The sequence below is a fragment of the Guyanagaster necrorhizus genome, assembly GCF_019112545.1.
Source record: "Guyanagaster necrorhizus MCA 3950 unplaced genomic scaffold BT62scaffold_19, whole genome shotgun sequence".
NCBI classification, from domain to species: Eukaryota; Fungi; Basidiomycota; class Agaricomycetes; order Agaricales; family Physalacriaceae; genus Guyanagaster; species Guyanagaster necrorhizus.
The window spans coordinates 376,714-400,683 of NW_025064898.1; the positions used below are offsets into that span (position 1 = coordinate 376,714).

The 23,970-nt window shown below is 47.3% G+C and overlaps 11 protein-coding genes across 11 annotated transcripts; 9 read left to right on the top strand and 2 right to left on the bottom strand.

Moving 5' to 3' along the window:
• Nucleotides 1-121: 121 nt before the first annotated feature.
• Nucleotides 122-1,404, top strand: BT62DRAFT_995578 (uncharacterized protein). Its single transcript, XM_043190532.1, has 4 exons — nucleotides 122-273; nucleotides 330-433; nucleotides 493-629; nucleotides 678-1,404. Exons 1-4 carry the CDS (start codon nucleotides 269-271, stop codon nucleotides 1,386-1,388), a joined length of 957 nt encoding a protein of 318 aa, XP_043037636.1. The 5' UTR covers nucleotides 122-268; the 3' UTR covers nucleotides 1,389-1,404.
• Nucleotides 1,405-1,784: 380 nt separating this feature from the next.
• On the top strand, nucleotides 1,785-4,397 carry BT62DRAFT_987979 (phenylacetyl-CoA ligase; the record flags this gene model as incomplete). Its single annotated transcript, XM_043190090.1, has 18 exons — nucleotides 1,785-1,949; nucleotides 2,007-2,061; nucleotides 2,116-2,130; nucleotides 2,181-2,207; nucleotides 2,258-2,306; nucleotides 2,356-2,680; nucleotides 2,728-2,869; nucleotides 2,925-2,947; nucleotides 3,003-3,026; nucleotides 3,084-3,197; nucleotides 3,249-3,318; nucleotides 3,366-3,425; nucleotides 3,479-3,674; nucleotides 3,733-3,756; nucleotides 3,820-3,889; nucleotides 3,938-3,949; nucleotides 4,000-4,168; nucleotides 4,222-4,397. The coding sequence occupies 18 exons, from the start codon at nucleotides 1,785-1,787 to the stop codon at nucleotides 4,395-4,397; spliced, it is 1,716 nt and encodes a 571-aa protein (XP_043037637.1).
• Nucleotides 4,398-4,719: 322 nt separating this feature from the next.
• On the top strand, nucleotides 4,720-6,822 carry BT62DRAFT_952554 (MFS general substrate transporter). Its single transcript, XM_043188239.1, has 11 exons — nucleotides 4,720-4,961; nucleotides 5,018-5,140; nucleotides 5,201-5,252; nucleotides 5,303-5,362; nucleotides 5,417-5,567; nucleotides 5,617-6,076; nucleotides 6,126-6,189; nucleotides 6,249-6,271; nucleotides 6,331-6,388; nucleotides 6,443-6,560; nucleotides 6,617-6,822. Exons 1-11 carry the CDS (start codon nucleotides 4,823-4,825, stop codon nucleotides 6,689-6,691), a joined length of 1,323 nt encoding a protein of 440 aa, XP_043037638.1. The 5' UTR covers nucleotides 4,720-4,822; the 3' UTR covers nucleotides 6,692-6,822.
• Nucleotides 6,823-7,207: 385 nt separating this feature from the next.
• BT62DRAFT_981771 (uncharacterized protein) lies at nucleotides 7,208-8,015 on the top strand (the record flags this gene model as incomplete). The annotated part of the gene is made up of 4 exons (XM_043189628.1): nucleotides 7,208-7,278; nucleotides 7,397-7,697; nucleotides 7,723-7,867; nucleotides 7,897-8,015. 4 exons carry the CDS (start codon nucleotides 7,208-7,210, stop codon nucleotides 8,013-8,015), a joined length of 636 nt encoding a protein of 211 aa, XP_043037639.1.
• On the top strand, nucleotides 7,847-8,776 carry BT62DRAFT_253561 (uncharacterized protein). Its single transcript, XM_043180248.1, has 2 exons — nucleotides 7,847-8,280; nucleotides 8,340-8,776. The coding sequence occupies exons 1-2, from the start codon at nucleotides 8,126-8,128 to the stop codon at nucleotides 8,635-8,637; spliced, it is 453 nt and encodes a 150-aa protein (XP_043037640.1). The 5' UTR covers nucleotides 7,847-8,125; the 3' UTR covers nucleotides 8,638-8,776.
• Nucleotides 8,627-9,316, bottom strand: BT62DRAFT_971446 (ADP-ribose 1''-phosphate phosphatase). The gene is made up of 2 exons (XM_043189024.1): nucleotides 8,941-9,316; nucleotides 8,627-8,882 (listed from the first exon to the last, which is right to left on the bottom strand). Exons 1-2 carry the CDS (start codon nucleotides 9,288-9,290, stop codon nucleotides 8,774-8,776), a joined length of 459 nt encoding a protein of 152 aa, XP_043037641.1. The 5' UTR covers nucleotides 9,291-9,316; the 3' UTR covers nucleotides 8,627-8,773.
• Nucleotides 9,317-9,428: 112 nt separating this feature from the next.
• BT62DRAFT_934315 (uncharacterized protein) lies at nucleotides 9,429-10,021 on the top strand. The gene has a single exon (XM_043186704.1). The coding sequence runs from the start codon at nucleotides 9,496-9,498 to the stop codon at nucleotides 9,691-9,693; it is 198 nt and encodes a 65-aa protein (XP_043037642.1). The 5' UTR covers nucleotides 9,429-9,495; the 3' UTR covers nucleotides 9,694-10,021.
• Nucleotides 10,022-10,549: 528 nt separating this feature from the next.
• On the top strand, nucleotides 10,550-11,811 carry BT62DRAFT_253836 (uncharacterized protein). Its single transcript, XM_043180249.1, has 4 exons — nucleotides 10,550-10,834; nucleotides 10,899-10,963; nucleotides 11,017-11,066; nucleotides 11,115-11,811. Exons 1-4 carry the CDS (start codon nucleotides 10,688-10,690, stop codon nucleotides 11,558-11,560), a joined length of 708 nt encoding a protein of 235 aa, XP_043037643.1. The 5' UTR covers nucleotides 10,550-10,687; the 3' UTR covers nucleotides 11,561-11,811.
• Nucleotides 11,812-13,141: 1,330 nt separating this feature from the next.
• On the bottom strand, nucleotides 13,142-14,788 carry BT62DRAFT_934317 (N-terminal nucleophile aminohydrolase). The gene is made up of 6 exons (XM_043186705.1): nucleotides 14,544-14,788; nucleotides 14,409-14,490; nucleotides 14,220-14,349; nucleotides 14,052-14,158; nucleotides 13,658-13,777; nucleotides 13,142-13,608 (listed from the first exon to the last, which is right to left on the bottom strand). The coding sequence occupies exons 1-6, from the start codon at nucleotides 14,723-14,725 to the stop codon at nucleotides 13,462-13,464; spliced, it is 768 nt and encodes a 255-aa protein (XP_043037644.1). The 5' UTR covers nucleotides 14,726-14,788; the 3' UTR covers nucleotides 13,142-13,461.
• A 432-nt stretch (nucleotides 14,789-15,220) lies between these two features.
• Nucleotides 15,221-15,868, top strand: BT62DRAFT_254001 (uncharacterized protein). Its single transcript, XM_043180250.1, has 2 exons — nucleotides 15,221-15,637; nucleotides 15,695-15,868. Exons 1-2 carry the CDS (start codon nucleotides 15,380-15,382, stop codon nucleotides 15,788-15,790), a joined length of 354 nt encoding a protein of 117 aa, XP_043037645.1. The 5' UTR covers nucleotides 15,221-15,379; the 3' UTR covers nucleotides 15,791-15,868.
• Nucleotides 15,869-20,561: 4,693 nt separating this feature from the next.
• Nucleotides 20,562-23,969, top strand: BT62DRAFT_971453 (receptor-activated Ca2+-permeable cation channel). Its single transcript, XM_043189025.1, has 16 exons — nucleotides 20,562-20,733; nucleotides 20,783-20,792; nucleotides 20,845-20,863; nucleotides 20,912-20,975; nucleotides 21,025-21,315; nucleotides 21,373-21,560; nucleotides 21,608-21,690; nucleotides 21,741-21,859; nucleotides 21,916-22,100; nucleotides 22,152-22,243; nucleotides 22,296-22,457; nucleotides 22,502-22,545; nucleotides 22,602-22,616; nucleotides 22,668-22,702; nucleotides 22,758-23,469; nucleotides 23,516-23,969. Exons 1-16 carry the CDS (start codon nucleotides 20,632-20,634, stop codon nucleotides 23,594-23,596), a joined length of 2,202 nt encoding a protein of 733 aa, XP_043037646.1. The 5' UTR covers nucleotides 20,562-20,631; the 3' UTR covers nucleotides 23,597-23,969.
• Nucleotide 23,970: the final 1 nt, after the last annotated feature.

A 23,970-nucleotide genomic window follows, 5' to 3' on the forward strand; every position in this document is an offset into this window, starting at 1 on the left:
TTGGACGTGGTTCATCACCCGGCGTCGTAGCTGATGGAAGTTCAATTTAAACGAGCCGGCCCGAATTTCACCGGACCTTTTGAAGTAAAACGGTTCATTGTAAACTTTATGTGCTCTGCTTCTTTGACGCACTGTTTCTGATGCATTAAACGGAGTCCGCAAGGGCATTTACGAATCAATCTTTCATACAGATTGAGACGGTGATATATCAGTGTGCTTGACACTGCTCTGCTCTGCTCCGTTCTTTTTACTTCTCCCTACGAAGCTTATGCGGTGCGCGATCTCATCTATACCCTCTACTTATTCGGGCTAATTGCATAATTGACCAGGATGCAGGATAGAGATTCATGGCCTGAGCTAGCTCGAGCGGGGCAGACAGTTGTAAAGCTCAGGGAGGGAGAAGCTGGAGAGATTCCTTTAATAATCATTCATGGTTAGCATTGATTTACAATGCTGTTCTATCAAAGAGTTCCCATCTGACTCTATTCATAGGAGGAGGCGGAGCGATCCACGCTTTCGGTCCCTTGCAGCGCAAATTCCGTTCCGCTCTTTGGGCCCTTCAAGTTACCCCAGATACACCCCTTACAACCGTGCAGGAACAAGCAAGTTTCTATTACCATAAAATCAAGGTATTTTACCTTTCAGTCTTCATCTTTTCACTTTGCTGATCTCCTCAGAGTGAGCGAAGGACGGGACCTTACCGGATCGCGGCGTTCTCGGCCTCCAGCATTATCGGATTTGCGCTTACGCTTCTATTCGAGCACAACGGAGATGAAGTGATCCAGCTCGCCCTCATTGACCACTTGCCCACCACTTTTCTTGCTCCGGTGCTTGGTATTGATGTCACTAAAACACCACTCCAGCATCCCCGTGCTCGAAAAGAATTCATTGACACTAGCTTGGACAATTTGGTGGCAATGACTCGGAGAGATGGGGGTGGAAATGTTCCTCGACGACACCGCCTCGCTGATGGGCTAGCTGACGCTCGCAAAGGCCTGCCGACGGCACCTTTTATTCAGTCGCACAAGGACGTCCTAGACCGATTTCTTAGCCAGGTGTTTGACTTTATGTTAACCATCTGTGGTATCTCGGAAATGCCGGCGTCATCTGAGATAGCACAACGCGAGCCGGACGGACGCAAGAATATTAAAGCACTGGAAGATTGGCTCAAACGTGTCAACGCACCTGTGTCGATATATCTAGGGTCATACGGGATGATAGGATCTGTTCCTGTGGAGCACCGCAAAGATTGGCATGATTTAGGGATTCACAGCTGCTTCCCAAATGCAAAAATCAAACATTTACATGCAGGACATTATGACATTCTAGATAATGATGTCCTTATTAGATCATTACAAGAGGGATTTATTCCCTCGTCTCGAATGTAGATTTTATGTCACCTTCAGTGAGAAAGCATGCTTTTAAAGCCTAAATAAAATGATGAGGAAAACGGCCGTTGATGTATATATTAGAAGCCGGTGACCATAGTACATCGCCGGTGCACCAGTCACCTCACCCAAGCCAGTCCATCAAGTCTCCCATTCAATGAAACCAGACTTGCCGGGCACGCCCAAATTGGGCTTACTTCATTTCCATCTGAATTCCAGAAACAGGGTGGCGATGATGCGGGAACAGAACGTCACTTGACAGAATCTTTCCTTGGTCTACGCAGGTTCAGAGGGACCGGTATCAATTTCTCACAGTAGGACCCATCAGTTCGTGCTGCTGAGACGGCCCCCGTTGATATCCAGACCCAAGTCTACATTGAACATTCACTGAACGACATGCCAGATTTCTACTCCAAGGTTGGAAGCTTGCCGCATGTACCGGACGACCTCACCATCCCGCAATTCATCCTTGACTATGCTCATCCCATACGGCCAGAGCGGCCGAATGGCGTACCTTGGCTTGTTACTGATAGGTCAGGAAGGAAGATACATCTTGACGAGGTGCGTTGATTCATTTAACATTGACGCACGTCATGGCACTAACGGACTTTTGAGTAGATCCAACGTCGAACTAACGGCCTCGCTGTGGGGCTCAAGGAGAAGTTTTCCATAGGCTAGTTTCATTCATCATGCGCTACTAGTATCAGGCTTACATGAGTCCATTCAGGTTCAAATGACCCAGGTTCGTGCCTTTGTCAAACCTGGCTCAACCGCGCCAACTTTTTTTGCTAGTCCTCTTCTTCTCTACTAACCATGTCGGTGTGTATACAGTCGTTCTCGTTTTCCTTTATTGCCGATGCAGATACCAGATTATCCTGTATGCATGTGGGCTGTACACCGTATCTTGGGAATCGTCACGTTCGTCTCGTGTCGGTTGTCTTTTCGACGTCATTAAGAATTTTCATAGACCTTGCAATCCTTCGTTGACGGTCCCAGAGCTTGTAAAGCATCTCCGATTATCGAAGTCGAGTCTCATCATCGCCCACGTAGACTTTCTAGACACAGTTTGTGCGGCTGCTCGTGAAGTCGGCCTTTCTACGAAACGCATCATCGTTCTTCCCGATCAAGACTCCCAGACCGTGAATCTTACGGAATTCGTATCTGTGGATGACCTCGTTGCGCAGGGTTTGAAGAGCCACAATACTGTGGAAGATGTTAAACTCGCGCCAGGAGAAGGCAAGGAGAGGATAGCCTTCTATAGCTCGTCGAGTGGTACTACTGGAGAGCCCAAGGTATGTCGCACGGGATGGACGATGCTGGGTTCTTACGGATGCTTTAGATTGTTCAAATATCCCACTACGCGTTTATAGCTAATGTGCTCCAGATCGCTTCCCTCAACAAGGTCAATGAAGAGTATGATGACTGGGAGAAACGCAGATATAGATCGGGTGATGCATGCCTAGCGGTTCTCCCCTTCTATCGTGAGTATACCACCAGAGGAAGAAGAGGAATGCTTACTAACCCATTGAATTCCAGATATATACGGACTGGTGCTAATTGTAAGCGACCATAATCGCGTTATTGAAGTGCCCGTTGACTTTTGATGCTTGACAGCTTCATTTCAACATATTCTCTGCGGTAAATAGTTCAGGCCGCCACAAAGGCCAGAAATTGTTTCTGACCAGCACCGCTTAGATGGCTGTGATCGTGGTCCCGAAATTCAACTTGAAAGAGATGCTTCAAAGTATCGTTAAATATCGTATCTCTTCCTTGATGGTCGTTCCTCCACAAGTAGTGTTGTTATGCAAGGTATGTGCAACGTACTACCGACATAGTATCAATAACCTAGAGTTAATGCAGAATCCCATTGTCAACAACTTTGACCTCTCCAGCGTTAGAGCCGTTTTATGTGCGGCCGCTCCGCTTACAGGCAAGGCAATATCTTGGAAACAAGCTCAGATATTCAACTTTATCTAGCGGAGCTCTATGATCAACTCGGCCAACTTCTGCCAAACATATGCATTGGCCAGGCATACGGTATCATAGGGTCTACTCATGGCTCGCGTGCCACTCTAACCATGTCTCTCCAGGATCTACTGAAGCGACTGGTGTGGTATCTATGTGCCCTGTTGAGCAAAAATGCGGCATGTTCGGAGGAGTACTCGCGCCAGGCGTTGTCGGGCGGGTGGTCAAGGCAGATGGGACTTTGGGAGACTACGATGAGGAAGGTGAATTGTATATTCGGACCCCGGCAGCTGCGACAGGTTACCTTAACAACGATGCAGCGTACGTACCTTTGTATGCGGCCAGGAATATCTTCTGACCTACCTTTTGCCTCTGATAGAACCCGAGATACGTTTGCTGATGGGTATGAAACGACATTACTAAACTTTTACTATGGACACTGATTGAGTACATTTTTTGTTTGCAGATGGATCCGCTCGGGCGATTTAGTAAAGGTTGATAAGAACCACGAGGTCATTTTTATTGATCGTTTGAAGGTACTTTCTCGATTTTTTGGCGATGCAGTATCTAAAACGAGTGTGTAGGAGATCATCAAGGTCAGACATGAGCTGTTCCGCGCGTCGTGACTTGAATCGCTATGTAACAGGTTCGAGGATTCCAAGTTGCGCCAGCCGAATTAGAGGGCTGCATTCTGGACCACCCCTTCGTAGGGGACGTGTGCGTCGTTGGAATTCCTCATGCATACAGTGGAGAAGTTCCGTTGGCATTTGTTGTCCTTACCGCGGATGGGATGAATACAGCTGAGAAGGACGGAGGTTTTTCAGCTGTGAAATCGTCAATCCGAAAGGTATTTTCTTTTGTATGTCAGAAGGAATTGAACTGTGCTCATCGCCTTTAAAGCATGTCGCAGACAATAAAGCATCATTCAAGCATTTGCATCAGGTAGAAATTACGGATGCAATTCCGAAGACACCCAGCGGGAAACTGCTTAGGCGAGAGCTGCGTGAAAAGGCCCGGAGCCTGGCTCAAAGTGCCAAACTTTAGTGAAACCATCAGTATCATGATTTACATCGCTCTGAATGAATAAAATTTTTACTATGTGTGGACTCGGGTTCGGGTGTCTCCGGGACGGAACTGAGTGGATGATGGACTGAGACTGGCTTGTTGAAGACACATACGCCAGCGCTCCCCGGCCACAGTGTACGCTATGCCCTCTATGTAATAACAGTTTCAATAACGCGGCTGTTTCCTGGCTTGTCCTAACTTGAGATTCTCCGATATGAATGAATGATACATCATCATTATGCTCAGCGAACAGCTTCTTTTCTGATGCACATGAAGCATCTCCGTGGGATTCGAACACCGTCTCGTCTGGTTCGAACTGGTCTGGTCTGTTCTTACGCCATTTGCCTCTATTTCTGCAGTTCCGGATCCTGCTTCTCAGCGTGTAACCGACTTCTTACGTCGACATGGCTGATTCTGTCTATCCGCTGGGGGGGCAAGACGTTAACGCATTAGCAGAGAAGAAAGACTCCGAGGCGACTATTGTAGAACCTTTGGACTTGCAGGGTGACCACTTCGATCATGGGATTCGTGCGTGGGGAACTGGTGTGTACTATACAGTCCTTATCAAATGCTGAATCCTATTCATGTTGTAATAACAGTCATAGGATCGTGGCTCGTGCAGTTTTGCATTATTGGTGTTCCTCTGTCGTTTGGTGCCACGGAAAGCTTTTACGCTCGTGAATATCTTGCGCATTATACCCCGTCTCAGATTAATTGGATAGGTTCTTGTTTCTTTGCGTGAATCTACTCGTCTCACCGATGCTAATACCCGCCCGCTGTAGGCTCACTACAACTGTGTCTCATGTATCTCCTCGGCTTAGCGGTTGCAGGACTGTCTGTCTCTATTCAACTCTTTGCCATGCATAGGCTGATCTGCAATATAGATTTGATGCTGGTCATTTTCACTTCATATCCATCGCGGGCTCTATTCTGTTCCTTTTCAGGTTTACCACTCCGTTTAGTCTCTTGCCAAAAATCTCACCATTAAATGCATATAGCTTTTTTATGTTATCGTTAGCCAAGGAAGGACAGTACTACCAAGTATTCTTGTCTCAAGGACTTGGTATGGGAATTGGGACAGGCATCATGTATACACCGACTTCCTCTGTGGTCGCTCACCACTTCAGAAAACGAAGGAATATAGCCATGGTATGTGATTTAAGCATTTCTTCTGAGATATGTCCTATCATGTCCACAGGGAATTATCACAACCGGCAGTGCCTTTGGAGGCTTCTTTTTCTCTTCAATATTTGGCCATTTCTTGGGTGGCTCCATTGGGTTCGCATGGGGGATTCGAATTGGAGCATTCGTGTGTCTGGGGTGTCTATGCACCGCAAATTTGTTGATGCGAACAAACTATCCTCAAAAGCAAACGCCTCGGGCGCTATCAGCGACAGCGACACCGTTGACGACGCTTCTCAGGACGCCCGCCTACATGTTCATCATCCTTTACGGATTGACCATCTCTCTATCCCTTTATAATCCTATGTTTTCAGTGGAGCTTTTCGCTCAGGAGCATGACAATATACCGAGTACTCTGACGAGCTACCTGGTGGCTATTATCAATCTCAGCAGTACACTAGGACGAACTATTCCGAACTGGCTAGCCGATCGGTATGGCGTATTTCCTGTGTACATCCCATGTGTTGCTGCTGCCGGTGAGTAATGTTGATGTACATTCTACATTTGTATTTCATTCGTCTGCAGGTATCATGGCACTAGTCATGACGGTCTGCACAACGGCAGCGTCCATCACCGTCTTCTGCGTTCTGTAAGTTACTATCTTCTTGACGAACGTATAGAAAGAATACCTCTCATTTTGTGAATTAGATATGGATTTTTTTCCGGCGCTTGTGCGTATCGACGACTTTCTTGAGCGTCTAATTGACAGAGCTGATGGTATTATCGTCAGGCGTATCGCTCTTCTTCCCTGCCGTACTATCTCTCGATCCAGACCTGACCCGCTCCGGGTCCGTCGTTCTCTCCCTCGATCCCCGTCTTTGATACTCACAGTGAAATAATAGCCTTCGACTTGGTCTCGCCTCCGTCCCGGTCGGCATCGCTTCTCTCGCAGGAACACCAATAGCAGCGGCAGTAGTGGGCGGAAATCATAGATGGTGGGCGGGAAGCGTCTTCACTGGGGTATGAATTTCTCCCGTTGCTCAACGAGGCGACAACTGATTTTATAATTTTTTTAGGTCTTGGAGCTCGCATCGGCAGGACTGTTGTTGGCGGTATATGTTACAAAGCAGCGGTTTTCCGTCCCAACGTGAAGTTGACAAGTTTCTTTTGATCTTGAATTGATTTTCGTTTTTATACGCTTTAGATACATAATTTGGGCGCCTTTAGACTATCAATTTTAATAATGACTTTATCAGTTGGGCCCTACAACGGACAGAACTTCTGGTCAATTCACTTGGAATCTTCGGGGCATGCCTTAAGTATTATTATGCTTGGATAACTGGCTTCCGAGCTCCCGAATCGGTGCCGAGCTATGACTCTTCTCTTGACGGATCCACATCGGCGGTCGAAGGTCATGAACGTCGCAAACGCGAATTTGGAATCATACCGATCGATACCTTCTCACCTGGTACATGATCCTGAATTCCGTTTCACTTTTGATTGACGTTGAACATCGTAATTCGGCGTGGCATGCACATTTGGTGTGTTTTTTCTTTTTTGATCAGACTGAGTGTTGAACTGGGATCCACAGTTGTCGCCAACCTCTATTATTGCCGGCCACTTCTGAGTGAGTTGAAACGTGCTCGTCCTAGGAATCAACTTGCTTCATGACTGACTTGTGTCTCCTCCTAGTCGAACTATCGACGTCTTTTGACGTATCTTTCAACGAAGTTTCGAGGTGAGGTGCCTCATTCCTCTTTCCAAGTTCAGGTTAAATGCAGAGTTTTATCTAGAGCACCAACTCTAATACCAGCGAGGTAGAAACTCAACTTATTTAAATCAAACAGAAGCAAAAGTGATCACATTTCGCATAGATATGCAACCGGCCTCGTGTTCGTAACGCCTCTGGGTGATCTTGTTTGCCGTCGACGACTCATCCTCATCCTTCCGTCGGTATCCACCTGTCTGACGATACCTCTTGCCATAACGAAGAACCCCGTCGTGTTCGTAGTGTTCTTATTGTTCATCCGAGTGTCAATCGTCACTCCTCAAGTCCTTATCTCTCTGGCAGCGGATCTCTCCCCAGCCGAGCGCCGCGCCACAGCCATCTCTATCGAGGTCCTCTCAGGACTCATCCTTGGGGTGTTACTCGCCCGCGTTATTTTCAGGCGTCATCACTCAGTTCACCTCCTGGAGGATGGTGTATTACCTCTCCCTTGGGATGCAAGGTCTTGTTCTCCTCGGAGGGTACTTCATGTTGCCCGATTATCCTGCGAAGAATAAGAGCCTAACTTACTGGCACATCCTTTACACCATGGGGAGGTTCTGTATATTACAGAACCTTTGCTCGTCCAAGCGTGTCTGATAGAAATGGCTGTCAGCGCTTGCTCCAGCAACTTCTGGGTGACACTGACGTGCCTACTTGGAGGGGATCCATACAACTATTCGACGTCGGCTCCCATTGTCGCATTTTAAGCCGCAGTCATGCACCAGTTTAGTCGTAGGTCTCTTTAGGTTGGTCGGGATTTTTGGTGTAGCGATGGGACCTCTTGTGGGACAGGCGATGGACAAGTTGGTTCCTTGGTATGCATGCAACCCTGTTGGCGATACTCTGCTGTGTTCTCTCGCAATCCAAGTGGGTGCAGGCGGGATACATATCGCAGCAGTCATCTTCGCGACATTTGGGCTCGATGTGTTTGACACGTATGATTCAGATATCTCTATCGACAGCCATATTCAGGTGTGTTCGTCCACCTTGGATCAGGAGATGATTGACTTATCGCGCTTTTTTTTGTGTAGCATCGAGCCTGGAGCCCGGGCGAGGTTGAACGTTGTTTTTATCTTTTCAGTGCGTGGTATTGGTGGTCGACGGATAGGTACAACGCGTTTGACGCTCATACAGTTGTTCCTGGTTCAGGTTATGGGAACGTCAGCGGGGACAAAAGTGTTTGTTAGATATGGATGGGGGGGGGCTGGCAACTTTTTGTTTTGTTACTTCGCGGACCTCATTGTGAGCACAGAACGTGGTTTGGATATGAGGGTGGTATTGAGGCGCACAAAGGCAAGCTCAAAGAGGCGAGCAACGACGTCGACGTAGGCAAAGTTGAAGATTCTTGACATCATAATAGAACAGACTGTCACGGTCCGATTTGTCTCGATGTAAGTACAAGGATAAAATGAGTGCGTCCAAAGGCGCAGCAGTACAGATAATACGGGGCTCTTGTCGAACCCTTCTATGTGGTGGGGACCACAGGATCGTAGATTGTCATCTCCACATTCAATTCTTCGAGTATTCTTTCGGTATCGACCCATGGCACCCCAAACTTGCCAGAATTTATTTGGCTATAAATATCGAATCAATCTGCCTGCTTTATATCATGACAGAAGCGCAAAACGATACCAAGCATGTATCTTTTTCCCGTTGGTATTTTGTCTCATCAAATCGCCCATCGCGGTCCTTGTAGCAGCCAGAATCTGCTCCGGGTTGTCCTTCTGTCTGCCGTACGCCTTCGATGTGAACAAGCATGCAATGTCGTGGTGCTCGCCTGGGATTAGAAGGCAAGTTCCTACTATTGCTGAGCCGTTTACTTTGCAGTGTTGTTGGTACACGGTGTAAGCATCTGGGTACCGCTCGCGAAACGCTAATGCGATTCCAGCACCCCAAGAGCCTCTAGCATTGCATGCATGAACTAAGATGGAGTTCTTAGGCGCCGAAAAAATATCTTTCTTGATGTATGTCAGTTTCGACATGACCGTAGTAAGACAAGGAACGTTCGTGTTTGCAGATGTTTACTCTGAATGGATCGGTCGATTCACTGACGTTGCGTAGGAGCCTTATTTTTTGGGACCCGGAACAAAGAGCCAGATACTCGGCACAAACTGATTTATCTAACGCGGCGTTCTCATAGTACTTTGTCTCTCCCCGCAAGTCACATCGCGGCATGAATATTCCCCGATGACAACCCTGTCGTTTCAACGTAGTATGGTCGAGAACTGGACTTGGGGAATAAATATCGTTGTTAGGGACGGCCTCATAATGGAGCAGGCAAAGACTCCGTTTGGCTCCATAACCGGCACAAGGTCGGAGAGATTCAACATTCAAAGTTGGCAGGCCAATCACAACCGGCAAAAATACGGGTGTACATTGACGTGACCGCGCCGCAGTTGGAGGATATGAAGGAGAATATATTTGCAAAGCATGTGGATAGAAAGAAAAAGATTACATCGAGCAGGATTCCTAAAAGAAATCTTGAGTAAATAACAGCATTCACACAACGACAGGATAGAGATAAATCAGAAGGAAGGCAACGGAAGAATCCACACGGTTTTATGCGCTCTCGGAAAACAAGTCTTTTGACTCTTTACATCCGTAATAAATTTCATCAAAAGAGAGGATATGGCATACGCAGCTCACCTCATTTCAATAAACTTGACTAGCAACAGCCGATATCTGAATAGACGAGGATAACATTAGCTTTGACCGACGACACGGAGAAAAAAATGAGAAAGAGAAAGAAAAATCAGAAGGAAGGCAACGGAATAATCCACATGGTTTTAAGCGCTCTCGGACAACGAGTCTGTGACTCTACATCCGTATCTGGTTTCATCAAGGAAAGAGCAAAGGACGACCACTCACTGTGTTCGATGTGTTACACGTTGTGGTTGGAAGTAAAAAGAAAAAAAAGAAGAATGTTTTCGGTGTCACTCGTTACGAATGCCACGTGATGCTGACTGCCATAAGTGGTTGGCTTGGCTATGACACTTATCGTCCACGGACGTATCTGAAATCTAGTTCAATGCTGAAACATTTTTCCACGTTACAACATTGTCTCGCGGACGGCACCGTAAGTTCAAAATTTGCTCGACCTTGAGTGGTTTTCGAGGTCTGTGCGGACGCTGAGTGCGTCGGCCGCCGTTTTCCGCTTATTCGAGATCGAAGAGCACATGGCAAGGGTTGCCACACATCAGACAAGCTGTGACCAAACAAGAACAACTACTCTCCCCTCTTTCCATCACCGTCGTCGCTACCGTTTCGTGGCTTTCATACGCTTTCTTCTCGCTCTGCCAGCGGATATCTGCCGCCAATACTACTGCCAGTTCTACCTCTCGACACGTTCATAAAAAGTGCACTAGGATTGAACTTTATAATGATTTTCAATCCCCTCGTCGCTCTGGTGCTTGCGGTCCTGCCGGCTCATATATTCGCTCAAGATATTGTATATGACTCCATACACAACAAGACTGTCATTACCGGTACATGGGCGACGGGGAGCAAAGCTGTCCAGACAGGCTCGGTGAGCGAAGCCGTAGAGCTACTGCGGATGAGAAGACGGGCTGACGTCTCATTTACGGTGCTAGGGTTTCGCCATTCCGTCGAATGCGTCTTTTATCTATCCATCCGTGACTGGGATGTCCTTCTCATTGTACGTTGACCTATACTGTGCACCGTAGTAGCAATACCTGATGCTTCCCACAGTGCTGACAATATGTGGTTTGAGGTCGCACGATATCGCTTTAACTCTAATGGTGCGTCGATTTGCTATCCTTTAGGTTGCCACTGACAACTTTGTGCAGCTACCAATCCGGGATGTATCACTGGTGTCGTTGGATGGTTCCACGGCACTTATGACCTCGTAGCCAACGGCTCCATTATCCTAACACCCAATGGTGATGGATACCAGCAGATCCAAGATCCATGTGCCGCCACCTCCAACTTTGTTGAGAATTACAATGATACCGAGCTCTATCAGAGTTGGCGGATATTTGAGGACACCACGGATGGCTTTAAATTACATCTGTTCGAGTTTGACGGCTCGCCTCTGCCGCCTATGTTCCAAGTATCAACGACGCCCCAGATGCTTCCTACTGAGAAGCTACGGGATACGACAGAGTCTACGACCACATCATCGAGGAAACGGTCGTTGCTGCGCCGGAGTACAAATGCCGGTGTTTCGAGTACCGTATGTCTCGCATTGACGGTGGGAGCGTCGGCGATGAGCCTACTTGCGTTGGTACTATAGATGATGTGGGATACGTGGATATCGAGGTATTGACTGCACCGACTACCCCTCCACCGCATCACTTCGCATTGTTAGGACTTTGGACCATTATCACGCTCCGAGTTGCCTCGTTCGCATTTCTTGTTGTCGTATATACAATAACTCGGATACCCCTGCCATTTTTATCTGCCTACAATGGGCCCCTTGCATTCCGCTCTTTTGAATTCTCACTGCAAGCAGTCTTATTGTTGTTAATCGTAGTTTATGTTTTTTTTTTCGTCTGTTGATTTGAGTTACCGGGTCCACTTGGAGGACATGAACCGATGACTAGCAATTTACGACGTTATGAAACATTTTACATCCTATCTGGATGTGGAGAGGAGAGAAAGACTGTTGGTAGTCGAGAGACGCAAGGATCGGTCTAATTATTTTCTATAACACGTCGTGTTATCTCTGATCTCTAGAAGATCTAGTAGTAGGGGTGGAGGAGTCCTTACATGCTATTATTACACTAGAATATGGGATGTTATGGTTCAAATCGTCACAAGCGATGTTACATATTAGGGAAGAGATGCTGGCGAGGGCTGGTACAAAGTGGAAAGGTGATTGCCACGGTCGCAAAGCGCGCGCATGCCATTCTGAAAATCTTCTATGCCGGTCCGATCTACTGTGGTGGTCAGTGCGAGGGATTATTGACTTCGTGTTTCCTCTCTACATGTCTTCAAGCTCTACAGCGGCTTGGGGGTTGACCAGAGTAGTGAGGATTGGGTTTCCTATGCAGTTATCTGTATCTTTGTGTCTGGCATGCCTTAAGGTACCGCCTCGTGTAATACTGAGGTGAGATGAGATGCTAATAGTAGCCTTCCGCAGCCTTTAGCTTCTATTATTCGCAGTTACGGGTACTATTAGGGTGCTTGCAACCTAATACAGTTTTTCATGTCCCATGTAATGAGTTCTTGCGAGTTTCCCGTTCCAGCTGGTGCAACATCCTGAGATACACATTATTTCCAGATTACATGGACTTTTCCGAGGTGTCCAGACCTAAAGGGAATGTGCATATTCCGGTTCAGTTTTGCACATGTCGATTGGCAGGTCTTCGAGTTCTCACATATTCTTGGGGGTCCTTATGCGGCCCATGCGTAAATGACGCGCGGTAGCTGATTTGACAGGAACGCGGATAATGCCCTGTGAACGTTCACGATTTTTTCGAAATCTTTGGCTCTTTGTGCGGACCAGAATTATCACGGGGTGACGGGAACTTGGCCTGAGTATCGTTATATGAAAGCGGGACTTATTGTAAACCCGATGGATTTTGCTGTGCTCAGAATGACTCGACAGAATTTACCTCTTATCCGCCCTTTTTCGTCAGTTTTTGATTTTTGGCCCGAAATAGTTGCTTACCAGGAGACCCTCTCACATATTCGCTCGATCTACATTCCGCGAAACGTCAAGCTTCGTTGGAGTGTGTGATGGGATGTATTGGTACGTAGATATATTAGCCACATATCAGTACGGTACAGCACGATACGTCGCTGAAGTTGGCATTTTTCGTGTCTAAATAAATATGATGATGGTGATGTGAGTGATCAAATCAACAGTATATTCAACGCTCAAAGATTGATCAATTTTGAACCTATGATCAAGAAATTACATATACATGTTGTTGGTATGCAATGTTCGTCGTTTTAAAATCCTCTACAAGCAGACGATACAGTAAATAACAAGATATGAACAAAAGGCGTGCACAAGTCTATACAACGCAGCTAAAATGGGAACACAAGGGTCATGAGTAAAGTCCGAGTACTGAACGTAAACCGTATCCACCAGAAGAGAGATGGGATCGAGCATGAGATGGGCAGAAGATAAGGAAGAGAAAACAGAGATAGGAAACACAGTTTTATTACAGATTGCAAGATAAACATTCAATCTCTCTTCAAGTTTCTCCGGACGATAAAGACGCGTTCGCCATCTGTGGTAGTTGACATCTCTTGGACCCCTTGAACCAGTTCCAGACCCTGAAGAGGGCTTCCTTTCGCCAAAACAACGTACATCTCAAGACCATCTCCGACCTAGGTGGATAGAGTAAGCCGAGGAAGACAGCACAGCAAACCAACTGACCTCGATATGCCGTTCCGTCGCACTGGTGAATGAATCGATCACGAGTGCGAGTACGTCGGTCAAGGCTAGATGTGCCGGATGCGACGTTCCAGGAGCCGGAGTCTGGTTCTTGAAGTAAATCTGCAAGTGGAAAGAAACCGGGTCAATAGAGAGTCTCATGAGTTAATAAACACCAATGAAAGACACATGACGACGATATCAAGAACGGGGTGCATATCGTATGGCATATCAACGAAAATAAGGGAATAAGTCGGGAAGAAATCGGAGTGTGTCCCGAGAGGAGCATTGAACGAGACAGGGAGGTGAAATTGGATGGATGCACGGGGTCTTGTGGCTTGATAGTGCGTAGCCGCAGCCGACGGAAGTTAGATGAGGACGGATAAATGGTACTAACCTGGTTATCCAGGAAGGGTTGTACAAGTGAAGATGCTGCACCAGCTGCACGGCAGGCTTCGCGCTCGTACGAGCCCACGGGGTCGAAGGAATAGACTGCACCCGAACCTAGGAAGCGAATGATGATGGATCAGCGCGGAATTTGCAGTGGCGCCCCGGAAGTACGTACCGTCTTCCTCGATACCTCCGAGAATATTGTACACGTAGTAAGGGAAAAATCGTCGGGCATAAAGCATAGATTGAATGAGTCGCGCGACCGCACGTAAGGGCATGTCTTTGGAGTGGGCATGGCGGTACCACTGTCGGTCCCAAGGGTGAGCTTGCCGTCGAGCACGATGACGAACGTCAGTATACTTACCTCTAGACGTTGCTTGACCTTCTTCACGAACATGTTCCCATCAGCTGCAAATCCGTTAACGGCCAACACTGCCTTATCCGTCCTGCCCGAGACTCGCACGTAAGCTCCAGAGATGTTGGCTAAGACGATACTCACAATCTGAACACCTTGGGCGCATACCGCGTCTGGATGCTGTACCCCTCGCTCTGGCGGGTGTCACCAGCAATAACGCTGAAGTTGGCGCCGGCAACAGCAAGGATCGTCCCACCGTTATCACTGTATGGGTTGAACTGACGTTCTTGGGGTTGAGCTACTGACATTGGGACCATGTCGGGCATTCCTCAATGTATATGGCGTTCAACGGTAGTATACGACGAGTCGTGGAGAGGTAATGAAAGAGCAATAACCAGAGGTCGTGAAGAGGGATGGCGGGAAAGATAGATGAAGGATCCAAAAGGTAATTTTGAGGACGCGCGTCGACCGTGGGAAAAAAGATTTTCCGAGGTTTGTCCTGCTTACACCAAGTCCGGCAACCAACTGACAGAGAACCAGGACTTTTTCTATTCGAATCAATGAAATATCATGACTACCCTTCTGTTTATATGGGAACTGGTTAATTTCAATCATTCATGTCCTTTCTTCATCTCTCTTGCAAAGACTCGAGGCCTCATGCATCTTCTGTACTAGCCTGCTCTCAGATTCTACCGAGTTACCCCCGACACTCAGGCACATTCCTGCGCCGCATGTTACTCCATCATACGTGTGTTTCCTTTCTCCTTCAATTGGAAACCTGCTGAGAGCGCTTAGAATACATTTAGAACGTCTTTCACTGGCGACCTGTCAATCCGTACTTATTTTTACCTCGTGCCCGACAAATTTGTTGTCCACGGCGTCCAACTGGCGTCCACCTTTTACTGAGGCTTGCGCTAGGGCCGTAGTCTGAAGTACCCCCCGGCGCGAATACCGGTGCCGTTATAATTGCTTCTACAAATATGACATATAGACCTAGAGGATCTCTAATCTATGACGAACCACCGGCGCTTGGCCCCGAGCTTCGATACAGCACCCCACAACACGGGGAACAAAGTTCGCGCTGCACGAGTGTTCTTTTGACGCCTGGGGTGTTTCTGTTTCTCTCACACCCATTCACTGCACTGCTCACGCGTACCAAACGATGTTATTCTACGAATCCCTGCATTCTCGGCCTCTCACGACTCGGTAGCTTGGCCTCGATAGTACTTATACCCGTGGTCGGTAAGTTCGGCTATAATGCTTCTCTCTTCTTCTATCCTCACCTTCTATGCCAGAATTTCCCTACTTACAAATGTCTTTCACCGGACGCATGGTCGCGACCCGTCATGATTAATTATGTGATCGGAATTCTAGTTTCTTATCTTACCTAGGCCCGACGCGTCTGGGTTGCGCAGCAATTCAGGGCTCGTCAAACCAAGACCCGGATAAATGCCCTGACCTCAGTTCGGACAAAGATCGCGCATTTTGACCTTTCAGCCTTGTGCAAAAGTCCGGACAAAGTTGAGACAAAGGGGACAACCGGCGCTCAACCTAGACCGAAATATGGATGGAAACCAGACTTTTTAGCCCGTTCAATCCCTGGGAGGCCCTGGGCCAACTTGTTAAGAATACGCCGAAATCCGTGTATGGGAAACATGTTGATCAAAGCAGGGTCAGATGTATTAGGAAGGATGTATGTGATTAGAAAATATAATGAATTCCGGCAAGAGTTCGTGAAGTGACCTGTATAGACCTGAGAGGCCCGGTTTGCGAGATAGGGAATGAGTAAGCGCCAAGCTATTACCAACATAGAAAGCCTGTAAGCACGACTATTATAGGCCGTAGGTGAAAGCAAGCGCTAAGCGTAACTAAGGGTTCATGCAGTGTGAGGGTACCGTGAAAAGATAGATTGGTTCAATAAAATGGTATAGACAGCATTTATATCCTAAAGAAGGATTGATTCATTCTTATTCTACAGTGTTCAATAATATTCTGGTAGCAGCAAGGTGGATAGAGAAAGTAAGAGAAAGTACGAGCGTGAGCGTGCTACTGCAGGACCGAGAAGGCCGAGTGCAGGCATGTGTTGACTCATGCACCGAGCTAGCAGATACTGGATATCATAACACCACTGATGATGATCTTATGCATATGGGCAAAGACGCGGGGGAGCAGTACTAAACTAAGATTATTTAGGACTACTAATGCCACTGAGTCTTTCATATATACGATTCTTACTTGCATATTTGTGTCAATAAATCTTCCACGATCAAATTAGAAGCCCGACTACGGCCCTATCAAACATTGCGTGAAACAGCCGAGGCGTCCAGGCGGACTTTAAAACTATCACTCTGAAATCGATTCAACTCGCACGTCCCTCAAGCCATAGGCTCAGAAATTTGTATCTGAACTCCTTAAATGTTCGCTATTTATGCCTCCCAAACTGTCCTGAACCTGTCGAGCACTTCTGGTGCATAACCACAGGTGGCTGATCCTTACATGGACCAATTTCGGTGAGTCGGTTCTTCGCAAGCTTCCTCTAGTAAACCAATTGGTAAATTACTGCGTACTATTAGTTATGCACTTCGTTCACCTATCAGAAAATAACGGAACCCAACAAGTGGCTAGAACGTGCAGCAAACCAAAATTTGCACATTGCAATCCATTTTCTGATCACCCATAGTACCGGTCCTCGCTTCCCTTCGCGAGATCGAACAATCGACAACGTACTTCGCCAAACCAGGTACCACGCCTTATTTAAGTATGGGCCGCATAACAAACACCTAACTTATCAATATCTCTGCTTTCCTTCTACAGGACATTTTACTCAATCCCCTCTGGACCTACTGATTGGTGCCCTTTGCTATAATACATGGACCCTCATGTACATTCCCAAGCCAGCCCACGGTTACAGTACTCACATGGACACCGATGATTGATTTTAGCGAGCATATGTATGTCACGCATCGTGCTTACCAGCACAAGACGTCGCTTCCTGCGATTCTCGCACAGTTAAACGAGTTTCCCCGAAACCCCAGCACCCCGACCTCGCTAAGACCCTACCTTAAACTTCTGATCTCGACTTCAGACATGTGGCCAATGTTCTTCCCTCCCCCTTCATCCTTACACACGAAATCCACGGTCAGTGCACTTCTACGGTGTTCGTACCTTTTGATATCGGTAGCTTAATTCACAAGATGTTCCATCGCTATATGAGATAAATATACAGTGATCAGCCATCATTGTTTGTGGTGAGAGTGGTGCGTATCTAATCCACCGAGGATAGTCCAGTCCGCTTTTGAACCCACGCGTCCTTATGGCATATCGGGAATGGAATAGCCAGTGCTGAAGAAGGTTGAAGCATGTCAGCGTAGCCAAAAACCACCTTGTTGCTATGCGGAGAATCAGAATCTCCGGATGCTGAGATGAGTTCTGTACTTGTTCGAACACATGATATGTCGGATGCTGACCACCGCATCTTCCTCTGCAGCCGAGGCGCACCGCGCCCCCTCATGTCCAACATAAAACGCGAACTTAATGTGGAGATATCCTATCAATTATGGACCGATGTCAGCCTACTTGTCGGCCACTGCGAATGGTGGTAGATGCACCGGTTCTGGGACGAGACGCCTCGGCTAGAAAGGAACTGGGTATGTCCCCACGTATTAGATTACATTGTACGCATTGTCCATGGACATTAGACGGAAAATGTATCTATTAGGACATCTTTGAGGCGCGTCCCCTAACTATTGACAGTTTCCCCGCTTCCATTGCAGAACGCACAAGCGCCCCATCGTCATCATGTAGAATCGACTGATGCAAATAGTCTTGCGGAGGGAATGATATCGTAACCGGCTGGTGGCTAATATCCCAACGACATTCGATCATAGCGGCGAGAGTAGGAAGGTCATACTTATGATGCGGTGATACCATCAGAGATATAACCAGTCGCTGCAAGACAGGAAGAGCCTCAGGAATGGTGAGAGATTGGACGAGATCTTCATTATACCGAGCCTTGTACACTCTAAGTTCGAGCAAGTTCGCCAGGTCTCGAGCAAGAAGTGTCGGAGTCAATAGATATAAAGCTGCCATTCCTCGCAAGGTAAGTCGAGTCAGTACACATGATGATAGTTCGTGTAATGCTAAAAACGATATAGAAGCAGTGGGTCGGTTGTCCAGATTGTTGACCTGGAGCTCTTCCAGTGCGGGTGCGCTGATCCATCGGAGCCCTTCGTGGTCGCCAAGATTCATCTTTCGAAGACGCGGGAGAGTTATGAGGGCGCAGTCAAAGTACAAGCGGCGTTTGATACCGAAAGCGTTAGAGTGTCTGGTATGTGTTAGTTCTTCAATGTCCTGAAGACTCGGAAGGGACAGAATGGGCATGCAAATCGAAAATGACGGCATATTGGTTTCTTCTATGTGGCAGGATGAAGGCCCAGATAGCTGGAACGAGGTTCTTCCTGACCGCTGGGTAAATGAGTAAAGAACTTCAATATATCGAAGTGCTGGAGCATCGGTATGTTTTAGGATGACAGGGTTAGTAAGAGAGACCTTGCGAAGACGTCGAAGTGAGAGACACTTTTCGGGTTCATGAGAATAGCGTAATTCGGCGATGCTACATCGAAAATCGACCAGGTTGGGCATGCGACGAAGAACACTGAAGAGTACCGTTTGTACATCCCAGGCGGTCGTGACGTTCCAATCGAGACGTGTCAGTTGGGCACATGGCAAACCATTTAGTAGGAAGGACATATCCTGCTCGGAATCAGCTTTGCCGCTGAATATAACAGTTTCGAGCTGGGGACAACTTCGAAAGGCAGTAGGAAATTGGACGTCCATCGTGGACATCTTAGGGGTGACAAATAAATGAAGCGCTCGGAGTAGTGGCAATTGACCATCTTTTAAGCGATTCATGAAGGACCATACGCAGGATTGTGGGCCATCAAAGAGGGTGAGGAATTCCCAGCGATGTGACTCCGATGAGAGAAGCTGGAGGAGATTTTTGCACCGAAACGACATGGAAAGCGACATTCCGTAATCCTGTAGTGCAATCATAATTTCGAGAGAATATTCCCCCGAGCGCTCTAAGCATGTCTTGAGCATTTTTTCCGGGTTATTGAGGAGGATCATATGATTCTGGAGGTTAATGCGATGCCAGAGTGATGACAGTCCAATGGAAACTGTTCTCCATTCTCTGCAGACGTGACCGAGTACCCATGGGTACTGTATATAGGAGAAGATATTGAAAGTGCCATTCGGAGGTGCCACCATACTATACATATCCATGAGGTGACAGAATATTTCGCAGAGGATATCTTGAGGGAGACGTCGAATGACGGAGATGAATCCTCTGTGAATGACCAGGAAAGCTTCGATAACCGTCTCTTCTCTATGCAGTTCCTCCTGTGAGGCTGAGTCTTCTCCAATGATGCTACTACGAGACTGCTGGATAAACTGCAGCCATGTTTGTGCATTGGCAATGTTGTTCTTGATGACTGCAACCTCAGAGCCAAGAGGATATCTATTTGACCTGAGGAATGGCTGGAGATTGTGGTCAACATGCCAGAATCTTGGCTGCCATGTACTAGGTTTTTTGTGAACAGAGGTGCCCAGCAGCATTGTACTACTAAAAATCAGCCTCATACTAGGGCTCTAGAGTAAGATGATACTTACCTGTCTGAGGCTGAAGATGCAGAAGTTTTGAGGGGAACTTGAAGCTCTGTTAGAGAAGCAAGTGGCAGAATTGCCATATTATAGCACTATATATCAGTGCTGACCCTTGGCTGAGACTGATTCATCCTCACCTAGGGATGTAGAATGGAGGTGAAAATGAAGGTAAGACACTGGAACCGATGTCTCCCATGAATCAGTCTCAGAGCCAAGGTTGGCGCTGATAGAGATGGCATTGGCAGCCTATCTTCATGGATGAAGCAGAGCTCCATATCAACAGAGGTTGTGAGTGTCTCGAGATCCATGCAGAGGCCTACGAAATGCTCCCTACCCTTGGAATCCGCCTTTACGACGAATAGCACCAAAGAAAGGGAGTCGTATTATGTTATAGTAAAAAGGTATATGGATGAGCAGCAGTTTGAGTGACCGGCAATTCAGGGCCGGGCTCCGGCAAGATTATATTTATTTGCCGGCCCGAAACCTTTGAACCTTCGCGTTGCTGCCGCCAGCAGTGGAATGATTTGGTTGTAACCACTTCCTCATACCCATCCAGGACCTACGTAACATGGATCCAGAGGATTGCTCATCCCTCTTGGCACCCACTGCTGAGCAGTTGGCAGCAGTGAAGGTTTTTCCGTTGATAATTTCCCTGAAAAGCGACATTTTGGTGCGCCTGCAGCCTCGTTTTGGTTTCTCGGAATACTCATATCTCGCAGAAACAATTGGGTTAGTTCTTACTTTGAAAATGGTTCTCTTTGGTAGTTGATTTTGCTCCAAGACGCTGCACTGAGCTGGGAGTGGGTTACTTCATTATTATATCCGTCTCCAAACTGACGAGGTTATAGTCAATTAACGGCCTCTGATATCAACTTTGCTGTCGTTCGACCTATCGTTTTCAAATATTCCAAGGTTCGCTTCTCTGTATTTTCTGGATTATCCGCCTCATACCGTGCTTTAGCTACAAAATATGGCTGTCGTATATGCGTGTCTGGTTGTCCGGTCGTACTTCTTGAACGAAGCCGAAGAAGATCTGGCTTATTCTGGCCTTATGCAATCCCGTGCCATGTTCTGTGAAATCCTGGCCATAAAACTTCTCAACAACTTTGCTAACAATTACATTCAATTGGTTGCGGTCCTCACCACCACTTGGAACCCTCTTGCCGGGGCTCCTTCAGACATCGTCGACGAAGTTCGGCAAGTCCTAGGTGGAGATGATGATGATCTTAACTCCCCGCAAAGTGCTCTCGAGGTCTAGCCGTCCATCAACGTCTTCCATGCCAATCCTGTCACTTATTCGCATTCCTAGATGGCGATATCGTCCGAATCCAAGCATTTCCTTTCTTGTCCTGTCTCACAGAAGGTCGTTAACGACATCTATTCTGGACGCGTCGTATTCTCGACTGCTGCCCACAGATCTGTCTTAGCTGACAACTACAAATCGCGCGCAATCGAGGTATACGATTGCCGTAAGGCACCATTCCTGGATCATTATCGGTACGACGTTTGCCCTTCATTCACAGCCCGCGTCTCAATGCATGAAGGCTTCGTGTCCCACGCTATGGGAGTATACTAGAGTTTCTGAATTTTGCCGTTCTCTTGTGCACCTTTATTCTCTGCCTTACCTGTTTGTGAAATGTTCCTCGCTCGTCCACCGCACCGCTAACAGATGTACAGATCAGGACTTGAACGTGGTCACTGGCTGGGAGATTGCATTTTGTGTATGTGCCGCTGCCTTTGTTCTAGAAGAATATACTGCCGCGACAGAACATGGATGGAGTATCTACATTGCCAACGTCAGTATTGTTGTTGAGTCGATTCACCATCAAAGCTGACGGTTTTCTCCTTGCAGACGTGGAACGCATTCGATTTTTCCTTCATTCTGATCTTCCTTATCTATCTCGGCCTAAGGATTCGAGGGATTGCTCAGGGAAACCCTGACTACTCCGATACGGCATTCGACGTGCTTGCATGTGGAGCATGCATACTGATTCCCCGGTTGGCGTTCTTTGCAGTTTCTAACAATGTCGTTGTCCTGTAAGTGTCTTCTGGCACAGCCTCACCAAAGATACCACCCAAACCCAACAGATCTCTGCGAGAAATGATATCACAGTTCGTCTTCTTCATCGGAATTGCAGCAATCTGTTTCTCCGGCCTGTTGTTCACGCTTTGGAGACTTGGTGTGTTGTTCTCCATTGGAAGAAGCTCGTTTTCTTCATAAAGCTCTCACAGGAAATGGAACTTGGTCAGTCAAAAGAATCGCTTGGCTCATGGTACAGATATGGTTCGGTAACACGTACTTGAGCTTTGGTCAGGCTGAGAGCTTCCATCCATTGTTCGGACCGATCCTTATGACAAGCTTTGCGGCACTGTCGAACACTCTCCTATTGACAAGTAAGGCTTCTTGTTATCTTAGCAACTAGACTGACGTCAGCCAGTTCTCATTTCGATCTTGTCCAATACCGTGGCAAGAATTGATGCAGTAAGTGGGTTTTACTGACCGCCTCGTCACAAGTTACTGACGGACATCTTCTGCAGAATGCCACACAGGAGGTTCGTCTCATATCAGTGTACACGTTCACGCTTCAACGATCGAATGTCTAGTACCTATTCCAATATGCGATATCTACTATTGAAGGGTATGCGATGTCTGACTTTCTCGTCGTGATCCACACTGATATAGCGTCGTAATAGCGTCCAATCCGATGCTCTCTTTTCTTATCAGCCTCCTTTCAACATTCTCGCCTTCATCATCCTCAAACCGGCCAGCTGGTTCCTCAGCCCCCGCGCTCTTCACACCACCAATGTCTTCCTCACCAGAGTCACCAGCTTTCCCATCCTTGTCGTCATAGGTGTCTACGAACGATACTTCGCTTCAGGGCAGCGCTTTCGTGAATCGGGTAAAGGTGCTGCGCAAACATTATTCAGCAGTCTTCCCCGTCACATCAAGAACATGCCCATTGTCGAAGCTATCGTCGGGTCCACATCGAATGACTTGTACGAAGCTATCTTTGAGGTTGACGCGGAGCGCGATTTGCATTTGTTCGATGAAGAGGAGGAGGAGCTACCTCACCTGCGATCAGTGCATTCACAGGAGAATTTACTTTCGGATGCTGAAAGTAGGAAGAGGCGTCAGTCGAGTGTAAGGCGGCCCCCAAGCGCGATGTCGGGTCCGAAGAGACTATCACCTCAGAGTTCGCCCCGGACGCCCAGGGCCAGGAATCTAGATCTCCTCTCGGCTGAAGTGCAGTCTTCTCTGGGCTCATTGAACCCATTGCAGCAACTGTTCGGTCGGCCTTCTGATAGTCCTCAAGTGGAAGCAGCTGTGAAGAAGGTGGAGGCTTTAGTGGATGACCTGCGCAATCTGCCTGTTCATAAATTGAGCGATGAGATGAGGGAACTACAGGTACGTGCGCACTTCTGGGAACCGAATTCTGTTTACCTTTGCCTAGGAACGCCAAGCGAGGATCGAGAGCTTACTGCTGATGCTCACCAGAGGCATGAGAAACGAAACAGCGAGCACGGTGTCATGAACTTCTTAACGATGGATAATATCTGGACTATTCGACTGCATCTGCTTTGGACATCTATCTACTTACAGACGGTTTTGATCATACATGATACCCTAACGTCCGACTGACCTTACGCTACTTGTTGGCTATCAGCACGTTGTTCCCATTGTCTTGTTTTGAAAGTCAAGTGCTCACTTCCAACATTACCTTGGCCCAGAAAAGAGATGTGGTAGTATATACTAGGACATTACGATCGGAATTTATACCTTAAAACTGCATCCTGTACTTCGCGCTCCCTTGGAATGCTGCTAAACCGCTGACTGTATAGGAATTATGATAAAATAGGACTCGATAGGATCCGCCTGCTGTTATAGAACGTCAGTGTCGACTATGCA